This window comes from Neopelma chrysocephalum, unplaced genomic scaffold (assembly GCF_003984885.1).
Source record: "Neopelma chrysocephalum unplaced genomic scaffold, ASM398488v2 Primary Assembly neopelma1_65c, whole genome shotgun sequence".
Taxonomy (NCBI): Eukaryota; Metazoa; Chordata; class Aves; order Passeriformes; family Pipridae; genus Neopelma; species Neopelma chrysocephalum.
Window position 1 is genome coordinate 2,388,087 of NW_020897724.1, and position 12,756 is coordinate 2,400,842.

At 43.6% G+C, this 12,756-nt stretch overlaps 1 protein-coding gene across 1 annotated transcript; it reads left to right on the top strand.

Moving 5' to 3' along the window:
* Positions 1–6,881: 6,881 nt before the first annotated feature.
* On the top strand, positions 6,882–10,627 carry LOC113968062 (nascent polypeptide-associated complex subunit alpha, muscle-specific form-like). The gene is made up of 3 exons (XM_027684283.1): positions 6,882–7,328; positions 8,066–8,300; positions 9,701–10,627. The coding sequence occupies exons 1-3, from the start codon at positions 7,311–7,313 to the stop codon at positions 9,904–9,906; spliced, it is 459 nt and encodes a 152-aa protein (XP_027540084.1). The 5' UTR covers positions 6,882–7,310; the 3' UTR covers positions 9,907–10,627.
* Positions 10,628–12,756: the final 2,129 nt, after the last annotated feature.

Sequence of the window (12,756 nt, forward strand, 5' to 3'; positions counted from 1 at the left end):
CCTACATATATCACGGTTATTTTGGAATCTGTGTGATAGAAAGGACTGGTGGGAACAGAAATAGTTGTGTGAGGGTAGATAGCACACAATCGTCTGCCAAGTGAGATTGCAGTTAATTGGCTTATAAAAATTAAGCAATTTTATATTAATTCCAGAAAGTGGGTCTGGGACCAATTTTTTTCAATACGTTAGTAAAATACCTTAAAATGTTTGTTTGTTTGGATGATTCTTATATATAACTGTTGCCTAAAAAAACCCCAACCCTTCAAGAGTTTGAATGTCATTGAATGTGTGTACAGTATATAGATGGTCAGGTAAAGCATAACTGAGGATATTTTTAGTTCATAATACATACTTGAACAGATACTTGAGTTTAAGAAGTTTTATACTTGCATTGATATATCAGTGCTGTTGTTTAGCAGATGGTATTTCAAAGAGTAGTTGAGCTCAATTTAAAGAATGTCAGTAATGTAAGCCCAGATTTAATTCATATCCATTTAAGTTGCTTTAATGAAGTCATGTTTACGAAGTCGTTCTCGTAAGTCATAGAAGGCTCTTTATTTGGAAAAAATTACTTTTTTTGCTTTTGGTTTCTGTATTTCTTTTGTGCAAGTTACTTGTGTCATTGAATGTGGACAGAACCATCTTGGATGCTGAACCAGCTTGGAAAGATCAGAGTGCAGCAATATTGCAAGGCAAGGCTGTGGTCAGCATCCTCCTTCCTGCTGTGGCTGAGGCTCCCAGGTATAGGGTTCACTTACTCTCAGCCTCTGAATTCAAATTCTTTCTCAAAGCAACTCTGAATGTATTGTGTGTCACCTGGAAAACCAGGAGCTTCCCAGTCCTTGACCTCTCTTTGCAGAATTTATATAGGAATGAATTACTTTCTTGTGTCTCATTAGGAGAGGAGAGGAGGGAAGAATAGGATTGCTGACAGTAAGTTTTCTGGGAAAAGGCCTGTTTAAACCTGTATCTTTTGACAGTACAAAAAACACCACAAGCAAAAGCCATGTCTCCTCCTAAGGATTAATTCCATGAGTTACCTTGCAGACAGACAAGTGAGCAGACAATTTCTCAGTTTCTAGCAACCTGAAAAAATTCCTTGAATCCTTCCTTCTTCCATCCAATTCTACCTCCCCTGCTGTAAGAAGGAGAAGCCAGTTCTTTTAGGCTTAAGAGCTACTGTCAGACAAGAGTTTAGTGGTGGGTGAAGTGGCATTTGCTCTTCCTGGAAAGAGTTTGCCAGAACTATGGTCCTTGATTTGAGTATCAGTTCCTAGAAATGTGGTCATCTGGGTAAGATAAACCTGCATTTTAGGAAGGAGAAAAATGTGTTTTAATATGTTATTTTATTTAAAGACCCTTTGTCTTGTTCATTGTTCCCAACAGTGAGATTAAGCCATGCAAGGTCTGAAAATACAATAGAATGAAACTAATTAGGTCTGTTTATAATTGCAGTTGTGATTATTATTACTGTAGCCCAGAATTCTCCTTGGGCAGGGAAGAGGCTGTTTCTATAGAAAGCAACAAATGGGGTTCCTCTGGAGCAAGAGCAGACTAAATGATGGAGGACTTAGAACCACCATGACAATTGCACTTTACAGAAAACTAATCCTCAAGCAGCTCAGTAGCATTCCTGTGTGTGAACAAAAGCCATGTAGCATGTATGGCAGAAACAGGTGACAGAAGGCTCTGACTCATCATGTGGAACTGTAATTTAAGTTCAAGGGAGATTTTTCAATCTTGGATCTATTCCCGCTGGCTCAGATGTCTCAAAAGCCTTTAGCACCTAGTTTTAATAGAGCTGGTGCCTACAATCGAGAAATGGGTTGGATGCAAGGAGCAACATACTACTCATCTTAAAAATATCTTCCAGCTAGAGCTGAGGTAACTTTGCAGTGATAAGAAGCTTCCATTGACCTTTACTAATTTTGGTTTTCTGGATTTAGAAAAGTCTCAACTCCCTAAGCAAGAATTTGCTTAGTGAGGCACTGAGAAACAGATGCAATGTAGGCATCTTGGTGCTTCCCACTCAGTACAACTTTCTTTTAGCAAACAAGTACCACCAATGAACAATGTGTGAGAGGTCACTGCTGGCTCTTGTCAGTCATAAATAGTAATTTTCTTTGTGTTGAATCAAATTTTATATGCAATAATATTCCACGGAACTTTGATTTTCAAGTAATACTAATGTTGGTAAGACTCACCTATCTTCAAGATTCATAAGGTATTTTTCCAAGTAGTATTTTAAAACCTAGTAAGTCTGTCCAGCCCCTAGAATACCTAATACAGGTGTGTTGTTTCATCAAAAGATCAGAGTGATAGCCCTGATTGTGTCTTTGCCTCTTCTGTAATCAAGAGTTCAAACCCCTGACTTGAAACAAATTTTTGATAAGACTTTGAAAATATACATCAGCTACATACATAGGGGTTTTTAGGTGCAGAAAGTCTGTATAAAGGTAGACCTCAAATGTGAGGACACAGAAAATGTTCCATGTGAGGCAAGAGCAAAACTACTACTGTCATTGTACACTTAGAAGATCTGAGCATCCTTTATGCAGACTAATGTAAGGTAGTAACTACTGGTCTAGGAGGCTCATCATGCTGTCCATAATACAGATAGATAAGAGACACATTAATATGGCCCATGGTGATCAAAGAGAAGGTTTCAAATGGTATTTTAAAAAATTCTGGTTCCTAAAGGCTTGCCACTTCAGTTCCTAAATTCAATGAGGGTTAGGAGATCATATTTTGACCCTAAATAAATAATGCAATTTTTGACTGTTCCTGTACTGTCCAAGGTAATCATGAATGATCTGGATTGACTCTACAGTGGTCAGGTAGTTTTTTGGGTGCTCCTAGATTTTATTAAAAATATACTAATATTTTGCAGTTGTTGAGGGGTGTGGGAAGGGGGAGTGCAGCAAGGGAAGAAGAGAAGCAGCCTTAAACAAGATATTTACCTGATTGAGTTCCCTAAAACCCAGGCCTTGTGCAGGCAGTGGGATGTGTAATGGGACTGTTACTGACACAGTCTTTACAGGACTGCCCTGCTGTAACACACATTGTTAATAGAGTAGCTTTAATTAAAAACTGCAGAGTTCATGATGAAATTGTTTTGACCCTTAAAGTTAGATTTGACTAATTCAGTGACTGCTCAGAAAAAGAATTCCTCTTGGGAACTGCATAGCAGAGTTTGGAAATACATCTGAAGATTAATTTGACACAGGAACCTGATTACAGAAGAGGCAAAGACACAAACCTGGTGAATCATGAATAGCTCGGATAAGCAGAGGTGAGGTGGAAAGGAGGAACTCTGCCTGAGCTTCCCCGGGGTATTCTTTCCTTGCTGGGGGTTGTTTGCAGAGAAGCTGAAGTGCTGTAACAGCCTCAAGCTCCACTCAGTGATGTTGCCTCCTCTTTTTCCGTGGCAGCTCGCTCATGTCCCTCTGCAAAACTGAGAGTAGCTTAAGGCCATCATTTCATGCATGGCTTGGTAAATTGTGCAAAGAAGAGCACTGCCAAACGAGGAGCCGAGCCAGTTTTCAATATGAGGGCCATCTGTGACAAAATGTTTTAGCAAGTTTGAAAACAATTGAGTTCTTTCTCGTTTTTACTTTGAGTTCATTTAGCATGTAAGTAACTTTGTAGCCTCCCAAGAGTATGCTTATGTTACTGTATCCTTGTTTGCTATGCGTTGAGTTTTTGTGGAGTCAAGTGGTTTCATTTCAGATTTGATCCTGTGTGGCACCAAAAAATGACTTTGCATCAATGTCACTTTTGATTCTTGCTGGAGACACTTCTCAAGGTAGATGAAACTCAGATATTTGTGGCAGATAAGATTTGTATCAATAAATTGCTACTGGTTACAGCAACAATGCCTAAACTTAAAAGTAGTTTATTGCTGAAAGTGGAAACATTTTAAAATTCGGGGTGGATTCTAAGTGAGCCTCTCTCCCTTAACCTGGCCAGTTACCTGCAATCTCCCATTACCATTTTGCTTCACAAAACATGAAGTTGTGTGTAATGGAGTTTCCATGTAACAAGAATTATTGAGCAGATCTGCAATTTGTTCTAGAGGTCTCTTGATTTGTCTTAAGCTTCTGCAATGAAGACTACCTCTATTGAAAGCAGAGTGGCAGTAAAGTGATATCAAATGTGTTCAAGTGTTTTTCTTGACTAATTTTGGTGTCACTTCATGAGAACAATATTTTTTTTTCAAAGGGTGATGGTACCTACCTTACTTAACAGTGCTCTTTCTAAAAGCAAGAGGAAAATTATAGAGTTGTTTTCCTGAAAGTAGGGGCTAAATTTGACTTTTAATTTAGGTATCTAACATGTCTGGGATTAAGCATCTTTCAGCTGGTACAGTAAAAGAAATGGAGAGAGAGTTACAGACAGTGTCACTCACTGAGTCAGCAACAGAGACAGAAATCTGCCTTGTGCCAGACCATCAGACCCCACTTTGGAAACATTGCTTGTACTGGAAAATTTGGCTGCTTGTTTCTGTTGACAAGTGTTCTCTGCAACAAGTAATTTTCAGAAAAAAAAGAAACCTTCTTGTGATTTTAATACTATTTTAGGAGGAACTGAGTAAGAAGAAAGTTCCTGACCTTTAAATGCATGTTTTATGTAGCAGGTGGGACTGGTAGGGAAACCCCAGCTGGAAAATATCCTCAAAAGTGAAGGATTCCAAAACTTCTTGAACTTGTGTTGTAGCTGCTTTTAGATAAGTGCAGAGCTGCCCATATGGAGAAGGCAGTCACTTAGGGATCAATCCATCTGCCTTTCATAATAAATGTTCTCCATGAAAACACTTGATCTCACAAGTGCAGGGATGTAGTACTTGTTACACTGCTTTTGAAGTGTTCCCTTCTTACACACAAATTGCAAGGGTTAGACACTTAAATGCAGGTTTTGTTTTCTTGTTTCTGCTGAGTGAAGTTGACTTCTTAGCGTATTTGCAGCTCCTTAACTTCAAATTAAACTGTGCAAATATACCTAGAAATGGACTGTGAATGTCTGTTAAAGCAGCAGTCTAATTCTGCAGCATCTACTCAATTCTGTAGGCAGTAATCTGCTTGAATACAGTGAGGCTTTTGGGAGGACTGCATAGTACTGCCAAGATTAGTCCCACTGTGTTGGTGCAAACTTTTAATGTTTTATTTTAATTCTAATTTTTTTAAATTTGTACTGGTTTATTGTGATATTTCACAACTTTTTACAAGGGTAATTGAGTAAAAATACTTGAAATAATGCTAAACTATTTCTAAACTTAGATCAATGAAAATCATATAGCTCTGACATTAGAAAATCTGGGTATTTCTTATGTTGGTCTCACATAATTAGATTCAGTCAATGTATTGTACACATACATTGTATAATAAGTATTTTCTAAAGACACCATGTCACTTTTAATATTTTAAACATATGCTAATGTTTGAGTCACACTTTTTTCACCATTGTGAATTTCACTTGCGTTTGAGGATCTTGAATCTCTGTTTTTGCTGCTGTTCCAACAAATCTGCTGAATGATAACACTGACATAACCCTTACACAAGGATGGAGCTGCAACCTCATCTCCAGTAACCGTGATAAACGTGGCTGTAATATTTACAGGGGAAAAGTGTGCATCAAGGGTGAAATGCAGAGATGCATTAAAACATCAAACATTAAAAAAAAAAGGGGCAGTTGTAGCTGCTTAATTGCTTTCCTTAGAAAGGCTAATGCAATGTCTGAGGAAGTAATCCCTAAATAAGTTAGGAGGTGAGATCTTTCAAAGGAGGAGAAAAACCCAGGCATAGACCTATTGGGGAATTCTATGAAGAGACTGTCAAGAGCAGTAAAGCTGATGGTTGTTAGATGTCTGTGGGAGAGATTTCTTGGTGTTGAGTGTCTTAATGAGGTGAAAAGCAAACTTCAGTGATTGGACGCTTGGCATTTATCCTATTTGAACCCAAAGGTTTCCTCTGGCATAGGAGTGGGTCTGTCAAAATGTGTGATTTTTGCCCTGCTCTGAAGTGTTCAGTGTAGAAGTGCATATGGCTGTAAAGGATAGAGCAGGAGGAGGCCATCCCCTGTGTGGTACTTAGCTGGTACATTCATTTGCGCTAAACCAAATAAGTTGTGGCAGCTGGAGCAGGATGGTGGAAAGGAGGGGGAAAAAAAGCAGGAGAGCAATGGAGTGAGGGAGGAGGTGCAGTAGGGTGGTGGAGCAAAGTATTGGTGGGGTGTGGCGTGGGCTGGGAGGCAAGAACTGCTCAAAGGCCAGGTGGGTCTGGCACCACGACTGTGCTGAGTGAGTGGGAGATGGAGAAACAGGCACAAGGCTTTGGAATGGGTGAAGCCGAAGGGGTGATGGAACAGCAGGGATGCCCAGATGGAGCCAACTTCTACAGAGCTTTTTTTGTATATCTGGCTGCGGTCTGGAGCTTTTAGGGCTGCTTTTAGTGTGTGAGCTGCTGCTCCACATTCATTCCCCTGAGCCCCACGGCAGGGATTTCTGGTTGACAGCGCCTGCATCAAGGGAAAGGACAACGCTCTGGGGTTTCCCGGGCTACCAGCCTTTCGCTGGGGGATTCTAATGCGGGCAGAGCGCTCGAGTTTGCCACTCCTGAGCCCCAAGCCAGGTGTTCTCGCCGCTCCCCCAGATCCGACACCCCCTCCCCCGATTGCCTGCGTCTGACTCATTCGCTGGTGCCTGTGCGAGAGCAGAGCGGGGCGGGAGAAGCGGGGGGGAAGAGCCTTCAAAGTAGCCGCGGCTGGTCTGGGTTTGACAAGGCGGCCGTGTGAGCTGTGCCCCTGCCAGCGCAGGGCGGCGGTGCCGGGGGCGGCGGAGCGGAGCGGCCCCGGCGCGCACCCGCAGCGCCGCGCCCGCGGCCCCGGGCGGATCCCGCCGCTCCTCCAGGAACCGCCGCTGCCAGTTCCGAGGAGCTCAGAGCAGCGCGGGGGGCTCCGTGCCTGCCGTCCTGGGGAACTGCTGCGGCAGCATTGCGATTGCCCCTTTGAACAGCGAGTAAAAAAAAAAAGGGGGGGGGAAGAGAGAAAAGAGAAAAAAAGAGGAAAAAAAAAAAAGATGAAGACGCTTAAATGCCTCCTGCCAAAAGTAAAGAGCGAATCTCAGTTGCGATGGCTCTGCTAAAACTTGATCATGCAGGATTTCAAGCGATAAAAAAGGGCTGCCGGGCTGCTATTTACTGCGGCGGGAACAAGTTGCAGGATGAAATCCAGGCGCTGAGGGACCTATTTTCCACTTCATTGTTTGCGAAGGAATCTACTGAAATGACTTTGAGGATCTTTAAACTGGAACTATGTGGAGGGAGAATGCAGTAAGTATTGCCTTTCTGGGGAGCACCGGTACGAGCCGAGGAGTTGGGCAGGGGCGCGGAGGCTCCGGGAGGCGCGCAGGGATGTCGGCGGTGCCGGATCCCGCCGATCCGGGCTTGGCTCTTAGTTCCCAGCCGGCACCGAGGACCAGTTAGGGAATGCCGGCTGCCTTTGCCTGGCGCGCCAGCGTCCTACATTTAGCCGGGGCTAATGAATGGAAATCAAAGCAATTGGGCTTCCCGTGGCGGGTTCAGCTAGAGTGTCTCCCTGGGTTTGTTTATGATAAATTGGGAATGAAGCTGTTCCGTTTCAAGAGCGAAAAGAGCTTTATCCCGCACGGCTTTAGCTGTGTTCCAGGTTATGCTCGTTTCGAACATGACAAGAAAACTCCTGCCCTTGATCATGTGAATTAGTTTGCTTCTAGCTGCCCTTTCCAGGTCGGACGTCTCTTCCCTTAGAGCTCAAACCCATCTATTTCACTTGGAAGCAGACGGGCAGTTGGGAGCCTAGGATTTTCCTGACCTGGATAGGGATGAGGAACGTTTCCCGGACGGCTGCGGGCTCTTAGCAAAGCGCTGAAATGTATTTCTAAGCGAAGGCGGGGAGGGGGGGGGAACTTTTGAGCGCAGTCACTTTATTTCTGTTCACATGAGGTTGAAGTACACGTTTCTTCCCCCCCGTCAACCCCGCAACCCGACTAACGCCTTCTCCCCGTCTCTGTCCCGTTCCCCGTGTCCAGCCCCCCCTCGCCTGTCTCCCTGTGCGCGTAGCTGCCCTCCCGGGATGCGATGTCGCCCGCAGGCTGCGGCGGGGATCACGCGTGCGGCCGGCGGCGCGGAGGCCGCCCCTGAGCCCGGGCAGCGAGGGGCGCGACATGCCCGCGGTCGCGACATGCCCTGCACCGACAGCAGCACCGGCAGCGACACCTGCGGCCCCTCCGGCTCCTCCCGCCGCTCCGTCTCCTGAGGCGCTCGGTACGTGCGGCCGCGCCCGCCGGGGGGCGCCCGAGCGCCGCGGCGCGGGGAGCTGCGGGAGCGGGGGGGGTCCTGTCGCGATAGTCGCGGCTCCCCCGGGACTGTCGAGAGGGACGCGAGGCGCTCGGGTTGGGTTTGCTGCCGCGTTCCGCGCTGGCGCTGCGGCGGTGGGTGGGAGCCCGGCCCGCAGTGCAACAGCGCAGCAGGGGCGCTGATGTGCGCGGTTAAAACGGTCTGTGGAGCGCTCGTCCCCTCGTCTGCCCCGAGAGGAGGTGATGGTGCTGCCAGCCCTTGTCTCGGTGCGCGTTTCGAGCAGCAGACGGCTCTGACTGATGATGGAGATGGGGCTGGCAGGATGAGAGGGGAGATGTGAGAAGTGCCACCACTGATTGGACAACCCCGCCAGTGTGCTCTGCGTGACGCTTCGCAACAAGCTTGGCTTTATGTGGCACAGGGACTCCCTTCTTGCAGCTTGCAGAGAGCCAGTTATGGGGGTGGAAATCCCTCGGGGCACAGAAACGGAGGGAGATCTTGCAGAGTCAGACCTGCTCTCCCTCTTCTCCCTCCTTCAGATAGTTCAGATCACTTCTGTGCCTCATCTCTCTCCCCATCCTACTCTGTCTATATTCAGCTCTCTACAGAGATTCAGTGAAGACATGAGGTAACCAGTGCAGTGATGCTCATTTATGGAACACCCTCCCCTTCAACACCAGGGACAACTTTGTGTCCAAGATCAGCAGTTCTGAGATGCTCAAGTCAATGCTGCATAAAAGGAGGGAGAAGAATTAAGATGGAATATTGTGCTTCTGAATCCGTTCCAGAAATGCAGTGTAGGCTTCCTTGAGCAGCAGCTGCCTAGGAGAGATCTTCAAAAATAAACCAGCATGATTTTGGGATGCTGTGAGATGTATGGAATATGTGGAGTGGGGTTTCCAGCAGACCTCTGGCTCACTTGTCTCATTTTGAGCTAGACCTGTTAGACCGTGACTAAATTTTAAATAGATGTTCAGGATGAAGAAAAATAGATTTCTGTTTTACCTGTTTTAGCGCAGCAAGGTTAAAGAGAAGGATGATAATGTCTTTTTTTTTTTTTAAATTATGTCAGTAATTTTATGTTTTATTGGCTATCCAGGAAGAATGTTAATGGGTCTTTTCCCTGAACTTGTGCTACATTTTTTGCTTTGCTTGTGGGAGACCAGCTGTAATACTGTTGTTATCAAGCCAAGTTTCTGAGGGGATACAAGAGGCTTAAAATGGAACTAAGGTGAAGAATGCATTATAAAAAGCTGCTAAAGTTTGCATTGTGCCCAGATGCTTTCTATTTAAAACCTTCATTGGAGCTCTACAGTATATATTTCTTTCCTCTGTGTTTTTCTTACACAATGTGATCGCTTTTACAGGGGACAAAGCTGGCAAAGATGAGGAAAATTGGCTGTGCTCTCCTGGTACTCCAAGCTCTTCTGGCGCCTTTGGATCTTGTTCGTGGAGCAGAGAAAAATTATCCCATCCTGAACATTGCAGTGATTCTGGGAAGGACCAAGTACATAACAGAGAGAGATATCAGAGCTCTCTGGACCAGGGAAATGTCAGCAGACCTGACTGTTGATGTCAATGTAGTGACCCTTCTCGTGAACCAGACTGACCCTAAGAGCATCATAACACATGTTTGCGACTTGATGTCAGGCACCAAGATCCATGGAGTGGTTTTTGGAGATGACACCGATCAGGAGGCAGTAGCTCAGATTTTGGATTTTATTTCATCTCAGACTTCTATTCCAATTCTTGGGATTCATGGCGGGGCCTCCATGATAATGGCAGATAAGGTAGGAAAAGTTATTACAAGCTTTTATTAGTCTAATATACTTCATTGTGTTGGTCTCTATCATGAGTAGTCAGTAAAAGCAGTTCAAAAAAGATGCTTCTAATTGTCTCTCTGTACTTTAAAAAAAGAAAAAAATATTCATAGCAGTGTCCCTGTTGATTGCTCATCAAATACTTGGAAATACTTTGGGGTTCGTGCTTGAAACTCAGCTTTTTGACACTATAAAAGCAGCCCTAATGAAATTTTAGTCTCCAGCACATTGAATGATGGTCAGCCTAGAAATTTTAAGAGCAAATATGGCACATGGATGTAAAAACAACCTCAAAATAGTAGGTTCATGAAATAATTTTACATCTTATCCCCAAAATCATAAACAGATGTTCTGTGGTGCTTACTACAGCGATAGACCTGAATGTGTATGAGGACAACAGTAGTAACAGGATAATAATATTAAGCCAGACTTTAGTGATCCACTACAGTCTATAAATTAAGTAGTCTTGCACACTTGAACCAGCTCTTGTAATGCGTACATTTATTAAATTAGTTTTTTTTTTTTTCATTGGGTACTTCTACTTTCCTACTATAGTCCATGCAAACCCATAAAGGGGTTGCCTGAAATCTGGAGGTAATGACATTGTTTTGTTGGAAAACATCTCTTTATGTAATCTCTTGTGAGACTGGAACGACAGAAGTGACTCATGTCTCAAGTTCTTTAACGCTGTAACAATTTTGTGGAAATTCTTGCTGGCACTGCAGCACTGATGTTGTGCGGTGATCACAGCTGCTCCTGGAGCAGGTGCTTAGCACCAGGCAGGGCTGAGCTCTCTGGTGTGGATTGCTGAAAGTCAGAGGAGCTCCCACTGTGGTGTAAAAGAGAGAGTTCAGGTGTGGGAAGTCACTGGTTTTCCAGTACATGAGGCTTTTCAATGTTAATTGCAATTTATTTCCTGTTATTTCCATCCTTTACGGTTTCTTATTAATGGAATATTATTGCTTCTCATGAATGACTTTTGAATAGTAAAGAGCTCTCTGAATACATCTGAAAAGGAAGTGGACCAGACATATTATTTTGTAACTTGAGGGAGAAAAAGAAGCAGGAAAGTGACAATGATTAGTTATGATTGAGGAATCAGCTTTGAACTTTGGAAACTCTTTACCTCTGGAAAAGACTTTTTCCACGGGGATAAGAGATCTGTTTCTCTTGGTGTTTTGAATGGTCTTACTTTTAAAATGTATGTCATACAAGGAGAGGACAGTAAGTGCTGAATTATGGCAGAGATTCTGTAACAACGGCTTTGACATCTTGATTTATATAGAAAGATCATTACAGTCAATGCTACTGTCTTAGATACAATTGCAGTGACCAAGTTACATAGGCAATTATTTCATGTGCTTTTAAATTACTGTAGAGATTTACTTGTCTTCATAAAGCTGGGTTTATATGTATTTTGGACTTCTACTGATACGTATTTCACTCACCTGTCTCTGCCAGTGTAAGAACACTTGAAGGTCTCAGCCAGTGCTGAATCAACTTCCCCACTCAGTAGCAGATGCAGGATGTTACTGATACAGATCTATTTTTTACTTTTATATAAAAAATGAATAGACTATCTTTCTTGTCTGAGTGGGTTACTACTGTATTCATTGTAGGCTAATATTGTCATTAGTATATTGCTGTCTTTGATTTTTGGGGATTATCACAGTTTGCTGATAAAACTTATGAGGTGAAATTTGGCTTTTAAGATTTCCACTTGGGAAGTCAAAATTGTCTTTTGTTTGTTAAAACAATCTAACAGAGCTGTGTCCAGTAACTTGAATTAGCTGAAGGAATTGTTTGTTCGTGTAACTGGAAATGCCTTGATTTTGAACTTAGCCTGTACAATGTGCAATGTCTTGCAACTGGGTTTGGAACATCACAGTAATGAGACTTGCATGTGTCACTCAATTAACCATTCATTTAGGAATGAATTTCTGGGAGATGAAGGTGAAATTCTCCATGCTGTCATAAAGGAAGGGGAGATGAAGTCTGAGGGAAAGGGACTGCAAATGCGAAGTCTTTCAAGTCAATGTCAGGATTTCAGCAGAAAAAGATTGATGTTGGCTGAATTGTGAAGGTTATTAGTGTTTAAAGTGTTCTGTTTTGCCTCATGCATTGGGATGTGCAAAAAAAGGTGGTCCCACTCCTGCCTGTGAATGTGGTTCTCTGACACTTTACTAAGGCCATTTCATTTCTATCCTTATCATATGTATTCTGTGCCAGGTGGCTGTTATATGATGCTTAACTGTCCTAAGCTGAACTAAACTAAAGGCACAGATATGAGAACTCATCTCTAATGCTCTGTCCTGCTGAAGACTTTACTGCATGACTCAGAGGAGATAAGCTTGCCATATTCTCTATGGCTAATAAATACTATGTCAATGTGAATCTGGCATGGTGAGCCATGCCTTCAAAAATCAGAAGTTGTTCTGGGTTTCTAAGGATGAGAGATCCCCACATGTGGAGTTTGCAGTGATTAATGCAGGACATGCAGCTCTTGAAGCGCCGAGTCCCTGGGCGAACACCTGCAGCGAGTGCTGTCTAGTCTAGACTGCCTCCTTGGCTGGCCCAGCTGGCTCCTCTCTGCTTCAGTTTGC